The 12500-nt window shown below is 35.7% G+C and overlaps 1 protein-coding gene across 11 annotated transcripts in view; it reads right to left on the minus strand.

Moving 5' to 3' along the window:
- LOC119581151 (disks large homolog 5-like) overlaps positions 1-12500 on the minus strand; it is an 84179-nt gene that overhangs the window by 30325 nt on the left and 41354 nt on the right. For 4 of the 11 annotated variants that reach the window (XM_037929515.1, XM_037929506.1, XM_037929505.1 and 1 more), the window contains exons 2-8: positions 10877-10994; positions 9519-9636; positions 9201-9318; positions 7057-7173; positions 5392-5418; positions 3695-3859; positions 3088-3249 (exon numbers count right to left, since the gene is read on the minus strand). In XM_037929515.1, coding sequence (XP_037785443.1) covers positions 3088-3249; positions 3695-3859; positions 5392-5418; positions 7057-7173; positions 9201-9318; positions 9519-9636; positions 10877-10994 — 825 coding nt within the window. The remainder of the gene's footprint in view (positions 1-3087; positions 3250-3694; positions 3860-5391; positions 5419-7056; positions 7174-9200; positions 9319-9518; positions 9637-10876; positions 10995-12500) is intronic. The other 7 variants (XR_005229441.1, XM_037929509.1, XM_037929510.1 and 4 more) reach the window with 4 other exon arrangements.

Genomic DNA, 12500 nt, shown 5'->3' on the forward strand with positions numbered 1-12500 from the left:
AAAAAAAAAAAAAAAAAAAAAAAAAAAAAAAAACATAGGTAATATTAAAAATTCAAGATATTTTTTCATATCAAATTTTTATAGAGCTAGTAACTTTTTTCAGTTACATGCAAAACAAGGATACAGAATTCAAATCAAGCTACATATTTCTGTTCAAGGAAGAAGAGATTCTTTTGGGTAATTAGTAAAAGATTACTATAATCAGCTTTTCCTTTTGGATCCGCTAAATTACTTACATGACTATCAATTTCAAGGTATAAAGAGGGGCACATTCTATTTGAAAGACAATTAAATAATATGAAAAAAGATACACAAAGCACTGATGACTTTTGGCAAGATATAAACAAACAAAATAATTCTGTAATATCTTTAGTGCCATGTTTAAAAACTCAAAAGCTTAGCTTCCTTTAACAAACTGTTACACATAATTTGGAAAAAAAACATATAATCCTAAGGTCATCTTCTTCCATTTATCTTTTTTCAACTTCAAAATTCAGAAGAAAAACATGAAACCTTTAACCAGGCAACATCTGTTTCCACACATGCACCTACCCTACTAAAACAATAATAAGTAATTCAAGTAAAGGACGCAACAAACTGTAAATATCATATCTTACTATACATAAATAATCTACACTTCTGTTTCCTCAGAATTATGAATAAGCTCCCATGTGTCTTTAAGATACAGGACAGACTTTGGTGAAGGAAGAACTTTAGGAAAAAAATAAAGGAGGGTATCTAAATGGTGTGCTGCTGATACTTGTGGACAAAGTATATATAATTATCTTGCACACACTGGTAATTGTGCAGACAAGGAACACGCAGTAAATTAACCTAAAGGACAAAGTGTAAATGGATTAGTCTTCCAGAAGTGTCCTCACAATGAGCAAATCACGAATACCATGCAAAATGAAAACCACGGATTAACAAGATATATGTATATATATTTATATATGTGAGTTGTAATGTATAAATGAAATAAATATTGAATGTATTTACCAATGAAGCGATGTATCCATTGTACAGTTCAGGTAGAAACATAAATGGGAGGACAGTTGGATAGGTGAAGGGAGGCAGCAGTGTGGCAAATTTACTTTTCACAATCTTTTTTCCACAAAATATTCCATTATTTATTCTACAATCAATGATGATGGCTCAAGGAACAGAAGAAAAGTATAATGCAAGGAAAGCCGTGAGTGAAGAATTCTAGGTATTTATTTGTATTTATTTGTATGTACTGAACTTTTACACACATGCACGCATGCACGCACATGCTCACTCACTCACACTCACTCACTCACTCTCACTCAAACTCACTCACTCACTCACTCTCACTCAAACTCACTCTCTCACCTCACACTCACACTCTCTCACCTCACATTCTCTCACCTCACACTCACACACTCTCTCTCACACTCACACTCTCTCACTCACACTCACACCCACTAACTCACACTCACACTCACACATTCATGCACATAAAAATTTCCATTTGGTTCCAAACTGGGGGATAGAGAGTGTATTTTTTCTAAGGCCAGCTTATCTTAAAGCCTGTGCACATCACTGCACATATATACATAAGCATACACATACACAACAGGTGCACACAAACACATACATATATAATCTCTTATTGACAAATATCTTTAATTCTGACTTCTAACCAGCCCATGCCTCAAAAGACTCTCCATGTTACCTTACATAGTCATCCATGACTATTCGCATTTTCAGTTTCAAATGCATAAGATTATCTATTTAACAGCTGATGTTAAATTACACGTGACATATATATATTTCAAAATAACATTAAGTTGACAAACATAATAAGTTTTTTGAAATATTAACTGATATCAACAATGCTATAAGACTACATGATTTAAACATTACATAAGTCAGCAGCTTGCTACTGATCAATTAGTTTCATCATAATTTAAATATATAAGTAAGATGATTAGTGCTTTACTATTTTATTTCATTATCATTCAATGAATTATAATTTAATTTTTTAATAATTCATATTAATGCAAATAACAGACTTATATACTACTGATTCCAAAAAACATTACATAGCAGAGCATTGCCTACTATTTGTTTTCATTTCAGTACTATATAGAAAAGAGTTCTTTACAATTTATTGTCTTTACTAAGTATATCATTTATTAATCTCATTATCATTGACGATCACACAACCTATTTACATCCTCCCAATTAAAATACTACAGAGACCCATTTGACTGAACATGCCACCTATACGTAGAGTTTTCAATCTATTGCCTAGGACTAACTGACATGACACTCCATTGTCTGACAGTTCCAGCTATACAGTACAATTTAAATAACTTTACTGAAACTGAAATTATGCACTACAGTGTTGTCTAGGCTAGTCTTCAACTACTGAACAAATTTCAAGGAAAAGCCATTCTGCACTGACTCAAGTCTCACCCACAGATAATGTGCTTCAACCATTTCTCTCTATGAACACCTGATTTATTCTAAAATATCATGTGCAAACCTCATATTCCCTTCTGTTCCACTTGCCTATCCAAACATAACAATCAATTTACTCTTCATTTCCCTATGCTTGGAACGTTCCTCTCAATTGTCTTCCTTCATCTATTACTTCCTCTTGTCTCTTTATTTCTTGATTCCTATTCATAAGACACTGCAGGTTTATCTTCCTGATGGTTATCTTTAATAAATGCTTTGTATATTGCAAGTGATTCAAGGTTTTTAGATAAAAGAGTTTCATTCCTATCATAAACAATGTTACGGATCATACACCAGATGATTAGTTTTCTTTGGTTAGCATTAACCAGTGCCTATTTTTGTCAGGAGATAAGTATGGTAATTATAATAAAAGCACTATTTCATGACTTGTCAACTAAACCTATGATAATGCTTGCATTATGGGTAAGATTTGTGTGTTTGTGGATGGATACAATGTTAGTAAAGAAGAAAAAATAGGAAAACAGTAGTACAGATAACATTTAAACTAGAAAATAATCAACATAAAATAAAAACAGATGTAAATCATAAATGAAAAAAGCATAGATATGCACCTACAAATGAACAATAGGTATTGTTTACCTTGAGCAGTTCTTCCTGCAGTTTGTTCTTCTCCCTGAGTGCAGAATCCCATTCTGTGATTGCTTTGGTACACTGCTGTTTGAGGCAGTTCTTCTCTCGCACTGCCTCATTACACTCACGCAAAACTTCATCATACTGCTTCTTCAAGCGAGATACTTCTTCCTACGATGTTAGGAGGAAGAATATTATAATCAGTAAAACTATATAAAGAACATAATACAAAGAAGGTATTTTGATATAAACATCCTATAAAGTAGCATAATTCTTAAATGAAACACCATTCTATTGTATGATGGGTGATTCAGACAAATTTCAATGAAAAACATATTAAAAATAAAAAAGCTTATGAATTGTCAGGCTTTTTCTAACTGATTTTTATCTAATTGTTTTTGTTTGAAAGATTGTGGTAAAAACAACATATTCTGTGTAAAAAACATGCACCTCTAGGCCAACTAGTAATTTTATATAAAATACAAAAATAGCACTCCTATCCCATAAATCCATTAAATTCTTGCCAGTATCCCTACCACAATCCCAAATTCAGTCTTTACACAAAAGACAAGGCAACCCACTCAATACAAAACCAATGCAAAATCCAAAAACTGACCTGTGTGAGTTCCAGTTTAGAAATGTTGTTGGAATGTGAGGCAACAAGATCCGAGTACCTCTTTCTAATTGAGTCATATTCATCCTTGATGGCTTCGTACTTGCGCATGGTGGTCATGTATAGCTGGTTGATGGCCTCTCCTGATCCTTCTTGTGACATAGCTTCCTGGATGGGTTTTTTCCAAGGATGGGGGAAAGGAAGGTTGGTAGGGAAGTAAAGAAGAATAATTTTATTAATCAACTGTTCTCAGATGAAGAAATGTAGCCCCATTATCATAAATTACCACACAAGATAAACTGGTCGACTTTCTCCCTAGCTATGCATATACCTTTCTCAATATCTAGCACTAGTAACATTCATCAATCATCACTATCATTGTCATGTCATGTCACAGTGTCACATCACTCCAAAATCACAAAAACAATTTAAAATGGAAACACCATTTCTTTTATCTATAAATTCTGTTTATTCAAGAGACAAAGGCAATTTATATAAAAATAAGTGAATAACCAAGGAATTAAACAAATAAAAAAGATTGTAAAAAGGTGAAAAAATGGTGTGAATCTTATTTTGTTAAAAATTTCATGCCTGGTTTTGAAAAATACATATATAAAAATCTGTGCTAACCAGTATTTCAAAAAACATCTTAAAAAACAAAAAACTATTTTATTTTTTTACAGCTGTTTAGAGGAACTATTTCATATATACATCTTCATCTTCACATTCATCTGAATCTTTACAAAACAGTTACATAATACAGTAGCAATTAAGAGTAGCAATTACATAAAAAACTAAACTGAGACATACAATACGCTGCAAACATAAAAAAAATCCAAGGGTATGATGTGAAGACTTAGGCAGGCCTAAGAAGGGAACCATCACTTACTATTACCGTCTCCTAAGTGTGGCATCAAAGAAAGACATCCCAATTACAAGTAAATCAACAACAGTTAAACTAAGAAAGACCCCAAAAACTATTGGGCAAGCAAGGCAAACAACATAGCTAATCTTTCTCTTCTTCAGCATACTATTTCCTCATCTGATCTACACTGTCCATCTGAACATTATCTACAAAATGCTTCACAAAAATATTGCAACTACATAACAGTGATCTCTGCATCTATTTGAACAAATTCCATAAATATCTATAACCTATGAGGAAAAAACTAGCTTATGATCATTAACAATCTGAATACGTTATCACTAGAAGCAATATCAACAAATTAACTATCAAACAAGATTCTAGCTAAAGCAAAGATGCATATAAATATGACAATTAACACTGAACATCCATATACGCAAGACTGCAGATGAAGAATATAAACATACAATAAATGCTACTTCAGATATCCGAACACTTCAGTCCTGTCAAAGGTGTTCTTCATGCTTAGATTGCATGCATCATTCTTTGCAGTTGTATAATGCTCTGTCACAGCAATATAAAGCCTGGGTCTACATTTCATAAACAACCAGATAAGAAATTCATGACCAATATAAAGAAAACACCAAAATATATAATCCCCTCAGTGTGAGGCAGCAGATGCACAGACTTTTGCATTACCTCTAGCTGCAAGACTGCCAAGTCTAGGGTTATGGTAATTCATGAATCATCCTGCTGTTTCCCAACCTGAGAGAACCCTTATTACTCTGTAAGGAGCAAGTCATGCAACTTTCATCCACTAGGGGGTAAGACCCACCTGTCTTTTGAGCGGGAATCTAACCTTCTGAGGGCAGGGGAGAGAGAGAGAGATGGGGAAGGTTAGGACCGGGTCTGTTAGGCAAAATTGGTAAGGAGTGTTTTTCAACTATGATGGCATCAGCAAATCAATAATCAAATAGTTCAATCTCAAACATCTTTTGGGTATTTTCTGGAAATATTCTGACTTTACCAATGCAATGAATTACTTTGATATCACAAATATGTGGATATAACTTAACACCTGATGCCTTCCTAGTTAAGGTCATCAACACCATACTACACTGCCACATAAAAGGGGTTATGAGGGCTGCTACTATTTTTCATCTAGAATATATAGGACTAGCAAATAAAAAAAAATAAAAAATACATTATGAAATATGAAACCTTCATCAGTATTGACAAATCAGCAATAAAAGAGCCAACAGCCATGCACATATGAGTCTACTGATAGGTGGAAAATCTGCTTGATTTCACTGACTCATTACTAGTTTTTAATATGATTCCGATTCGGAACAAGAGAACACCAAATTGCTGGCTATCATCTGACTTTATGAACCAGTTTAACCAAGCACTTCTCAAAATCATATGATAAAGAGACCATTAAAAAGGAATTCATACAAAAATTGAAAAGGAAGGCTGTATAGTTTATTCTGCTGCAGCTGCCGTAATGTGGTCTCACTCTGACAATCTTTCTCTTATTATGCCAAATTGAGCATTTTATCTTTCAGTCCTTAAGAAAATCAAGTAAAATTTTCAACTGCAGTAAATGCACTAAATTATATTACATGAGAGACAATAAAACATACTAAATTGCAAGAACCAACACTGCAGCAACAAACAGAACCTTCCTGAGGGACAAATATACCACCACCAATCCCGAGCTGTTTGCAAAAGCCAAGAACGGGTATTCTGAACAGTGATTGGAAACATACACTAATACTTTTTGTATGTATTTTTGTTGTCTTTTTTTTTTAATATCAGTGAATTCCAATTAAATATTTCTTTTAACAATTTACACTGACATAGAGGACAGCAAAAGAAAGAGTTGACCGAATAGAGGGAACTATAATTTGTCTACTATTTCACCGCTAGTAACACTTATTGTCTTGGAAAGCTGACAAAGTGTCATAGCTGCTATAAACAATGGGGAAGTGTGCTCAATTTAGGGAGTGTTTTAAAGTTAAATGTGCATTTAATCTTGTCTAATACACAAGAAGAATACACAAAATACAAGGCACACCTACTGAAGTCTTCTTTGCAGAGCCTTATGGACTGCAAATCTAGGAATAAAATCAATTGTTTATCATGAATGGAAAACCACTGAGAAGCATCATGGAAAACTGGGTGCGCACTACTATATTATTTAGTGTAGCTTTGATATTATGGGAATCAGAATGCAACCTGATTGCAACTTTGTATTTCTCTATTTCTATTACAGCTTTAAGGAGATTCGGAAAAGGTTTTAGCAAGTTTGGAAAAAGGTACTATCAATGACTACTGAAGAATCAAAGTTGCGGAGCTTGTTACATATCTGAGTGCAGCTTGAGCTCATGGGAATCAAAGGTGAGTATAACCAAAAAAAGAATTGCTGTAAAACCAGTCACTTTGCCTGGGTTAGTGATTAGTTTTGTGATGCTCCATCTACGATCGAAAACGCTCGTACTAGTAGGTTGCTGACCTGCTGTTGCCGCCGAAGGTCAGCGATCTCTTTTCGATCGTCTTCCATTATCGTTTGCAATGAAGTGACCTCACGCTCCAATTTTTGTTTCTCTGCCACAACCTTGATAAAATCAGAGAGAGAAATTAATCACCAGGGGAGGGGGGGGGGGGTGTTCTGCTGTTTTAACACTGGTTCTAAACAAGTCCAAATCATTATTCATAACATTATTTCCTGGGCTGGTCTGTCCCATGAAATATTTAAAAAAGGAAAAAAAAAATTAATGGCAATATTTTCTAAATAAACAAAAAAATAAATAAACAATGATGATGATGATTACAATAATAATAATAATATTAACCATCATTGTCATAACCATGCAACATGATAACATTAATCATAACAATGATAATAAAAATAACAAAAATAATAATAACAGTAATAACAATAATTACTATTCTATTATCACTATCATTTCACTATTGTCATGACTAGTAATCATAAAAGTAAGAATGCAAATAATTCTAATTAAATTCCCCAAAGACAATACTCCAGTGGCTTTCACAATACTGACGGGGGATTCCAGTGTGAAAATGACAATCTCCCTTGTAACAAAATGTTCATTTCTTAATAGAGGACCTTCCTACAGACATACATACTTACTCATTCTCACAAGATATATCACATATACCGCCTAGCAACAAAGAGAGTCAGATAAAAATATTGTCTGATCATAGTGTCACCTTTAAATGCCAGATTTATACCATCTGAAAACTACCTCATTATGACTTAATATATAGAGCTGTCTCTACTGACACTAAAGACAATAATGCAAACTGCCTTCCATGATATTATAACAGTATCCTAGGATATACCTCAATATATGTAAATGTGAATCAGAAAAGGTTACACATATAAGCAGAAGCAAAAAGTTACAACTGAAACCCACAAGAATGCAAATACTAGGGATTGATAAGGATCAGTCCCAGCTTTCCCAATAGGTCTTCTACTATTCCAACTTTTACTGATAATCCCTTTATGTTTCAACCAACAAGGGGAAGACACCACAGTAACCTTTGACAGCAGGAGGGGCAGGGTCAAGTGACCTTCAGAGTAGATAAATGTCATGTTATCATACCTGCTCTAAACAATCAAATGAACAGCTGCTATCAAATCATCTAATTCTTCTATACTTAGCTTCATGACTACCAAAAGGAAGGCTATGCATATTTGAGCTTTGCCAAAGCATTATAAAAGTCTAAATTAGGCAATAATTTTGGTGTCAACTCTTTGTAGATGCAAGCTTTCTTCATTTACACATGTTTTAATATGAAGCTCATTCTAAAATGCAATTTCCTGGGAAGGTAATATATGGTACTTCTTACCTCACACCAATCATTCAGACTTAGTACCAAAGGACCTAGCTAATACGCTGCTAACCACTGACAAAGAACGCAGTACCTCAAGATTATTCATGATCTCCTGTAACCTCAACTCCAGCCAACATTTTTATCCTTTCTTTACCATTTTTATAAATCAAAACATGTTTTCTTAAAATTTGGATTTGATGAAAATATCCCTATGTTGCAGTGGGTGTTGCATTGTAACTTCTTACCAATCCGGGAGGGTTAACATACTTATCCATCCACTTAGAATATTTGAACACCTACAAAATCTACCCTGAATATATACAAGTTATAGGTCATATCTGAAGCTTCAAAAGCAGCCAAATGTGATAAAACAATCAATATTCTCACTGTGCTAGTAAAGCAAAGTCAGCAGCAACAAGACAAATAGACAAGCCATAGAGATACCATATACATTCACATGCAATTCAGTAAATGTAAACAAGAATAATTAAAACCTACAAGGATAGAATCAATGCAATGCAGATCTTACCTAAACATTGGATTTTTCATGCAAAAAATATGACTTGTAGAAGTGGATTTAAACCCTATCTTTTACAGTCAATGGCCCAATTCTTGATATTGTTCACAGACCACAAAACATTAAAGACCCCAACTACAGTCTACTCCTCATCCTACCCTTCCTTAAACCTGTGTAACACCTAAATTTTGTACAGACCGAGACTACATCCAAAGGTTTCTTAACATTATTCCTGAAGACCCAAAGAATACATTCATAATTACCTCTTCATATTGCATTCTCAAATTCTGTAAAGCAGTATAAGCAGCTCTTTCCTGCTTTTTGTAGTAGTCGACTTCTTTCATGCAGTTCTCGTACTTCCTTGTCAAATCCACATTTTGCCTGTTACAAATATCAAAAGTATATGTAGAAAAAAAAACTATGGGATGACAAATATCTTATAACTTCTAATTTGATCTATTTATTTCCTAAAAAGAGAGTAAAAATAACTTAAATATAACTTAAATATTTCTATTCAGTTAAAATGCAACCGTATCTTCACATCCCCCTAGGGAGAAAGAAAAAAAAAAAAAAATGCATACTTCAGGAGTCCCTGGACCTCAGCCATAGCTTTTTCACACTGCAGTTTGATGGATTCATAATCTCGAGGTGTTGATAAGCTTTTGTCACTCACTGATACTCCATGTTTGCTTAAAGTTCCTGCAAAAAGAAATTTTGAAAAATAATCAGCAATACATCACTTTATTACATTATATTACATTAGGACATGAAATTACTTTTACACTGTTATCTTATTTTTTTGTCCTTTAACAGCATTCACAGACCACTGGAAAACAGCAGAAACAAACACACACACACAAACACACAAACACACACACACACACACACAACACACACACACACACACACACACACACACACACACACACACACACACACACACACACACTCTCTCTCTCTCTCTCTCTCTCTCTCTCTCTCTCTCTCTCTCTCTCTCTCTCTCTCTCTCTCTCTTATTTTCTTTCTTACTTACTTACTTACTTACTTACTTAATCACTCACTCACGGTTTCTTTTTTTCTTTTTTTTTTGCGCACGAGGGGGGGGGGGGGTTGCTCCAATGTGAGTCCTGATTTAATTACATAAAAAAGGTGTGTGTGGGGGAATCAAATCAAAATTATTTATTAACACCTTTTACCCCATTGGAAAGGAAAAGATCTCCCCCCCCCCAAGCCTACTCCTATAGAAATAGCTTTACATGATTATACACGATGGTATAATGACCTTGTTCGACACTTCAAATATAGACAAGATATTTTAGTGAAATCCATTTATTTGTGGAATATGAATTTTTAATTTTTCAGATTCACTGCCACCCCTCTTTTCTTAAGGCAAAATTGCCCCCTTGTGATATTTAACAACTGCACCATAAAATCAATCAAACAATTGTTGACTTATTGTGTGTGTGCTTTCAGTGAAACTAGTTAAAAATGAAGCAGGAGAAGCCATGTGAAAATATGAAACTTGTTTTGAAACATGGAGCTCTAAAGTTTCACTAATCTTAAACTCATGCATACCGAACTTCAAGTAACTGATATCATGACACTAAGTTCTTTAATTTTCATGTGTTGGATATTAATAATTTGTATATCATTTATTAACATAATATATATACATAGTCATACATAACTCATACAAAAGTATCGCAGTGATTTTCTTCTGGTTTTCTTTGCTGAATGACCTCACTTAAAAGACCTGTATGCATATCTCTCACACACACACACACACACACACACACACACACACACACACACACACACACACACACACACACACACACACACACACACACACACACACACACACACACACACACAATATATAAAAGGGGGGATAGAAATTATTTAGTCAAACTATCTGGAAAGTGATGATATTACGTACCATAGTTAGCAGGCTGGTCTGACTGACTTACAGCATTGAGACGACTCACGGCATCATCCCTCTCACGGGTCACCTTCTTCAGCTCTTTCTTCATAATGTCTCGATCTGTTGTCACAATCTGTGAAAAGAGGAAGGTAACAAGTTAAACAAATGACCATGCTATCAACTGAAACACCCCATGATTTTTGCTCTCCCTTTGTACTCTCTGATAAACCATGCTAGGCAAGAAAGTAAAATTGTATTTTCCAGCAGAAGCACGAATCTAGTTTCAAAGTAATTATCAGCGATAACCTAGAACAATATGGTGCAATGCAACATTGCAGTACTTTGTGGGCAGGCCATACAGTCATCTCTTTTCCTCTTTCTGTAATATTCCTGTCTTTCTGTTCCTTCATGTCTTTTATCCATTTCATCATTTCTTGCCATTTCTTTTCATTGAATGAGTGAATGAATGAATGAATCAATCAATCAGTCAATCCATCAATCACTTTCTCTCTCTCTTTCTCTTTCTCCTTCTCCTTCCCTCCCCATCTCTCTCTCTCCTTCCCTCCCCCCCTCTCTCTCTCCTTCCCTCCCCCCCTTCTCTCTCCTTCCTTCTCCATCTCTCTCTCTCCTTCCCTCCCCATCTCTCTCACTCCTTCCCTTCCCTCCCCTTTTCTCTCTCCCTCTCTCTCTATCCTTTTCTCCCTGTGTATCTCTCTCCTTTCCTGTCACTCCCACTCTGCCTGCCCTGCCCTGCCCTGCGCTGCCCTGCCCTGCCCTGCCTGCCTGTCTTTATTTGAATCACAGTTAAAACACTATTAAGTAAGATCAACTCTGGCCTTGGCCTGACCTCAACCCCTCTCCCCTCTCCCCCCTCTCCCCCTCTCCCCTTCTCCACGCCTCCCATCTCAGACTCAACTTACGAGGCTCCGAGAACATTCTAAACTGCATGGCATTACTAGCACGAGAAGGGAACAAGAGCAGCAATGGGGAGAAGAGAGGCAGAGGAGGTGAAGGGAGAAGATAGACGGAGAGGGAAGAAGAGATATGAGAAAAAGGGTGGGATAGATGTATTAAAGATATTAATAAAATGAAAGGAAGAAGAAGAAGAAGAAGAAGAAGAAGAAGAAGAAGAAGAAGAAGAAGAAGGAGGAGGAGGAGAGGAAGGGGAGAACGTCAGCAAAGGAAAGGTAACGAAAAAAATGGAGGAATTATATTAATATGCAAAACAATTACACAGAGAAAGAGCTGGGACGCGACAAGCGAGGCAGCGCGGCCGCTTGGGCCAAGCGCGCCGCTCGCAGCCGGGCGCTGAGAGCACACCGCTTCCGGATAAACAAATATCTTAGGAAGGCGAGGGGGGAGGGGGTCGACAGGAAATGGGCAAGAGGGGGGGGGGCGCATGCCTCGCCGCTCGCTTAGGACTTGCTTCTGACAGACAGCTCAACCCGCTTTTAACAGCATCTTCCACATCAAGAGACTCATGAAAACACGAATGTGAGATCTAAATTCTCAAACACAACGGCACTCGAGAGGAAGAGAAAAGTGGGGAAAGAAAAAAAAACACGGAAAGAGAAGAGAAGAAGAGAGAAGAGAATCGAGAAAAGATAAAAGAGAAACGTGATGGCAGAAAAAGAAAATG

The sequence above is a fragment of the Penaeus monodon genome, chromosome 14, assembly GCF_015228065.2.
Source record: "Penaeus monodon isolate SGIC_2016 chromosome 14, NSTDA_Pmon_1, whole genome shotgun sequence".
NCBI classification, from domain to species: Eukaryota; Metazoa; Arthropoda; class Malacostraca; order Decapoda; family Penaeidae; genus Penaeus; species Penaeus monodon.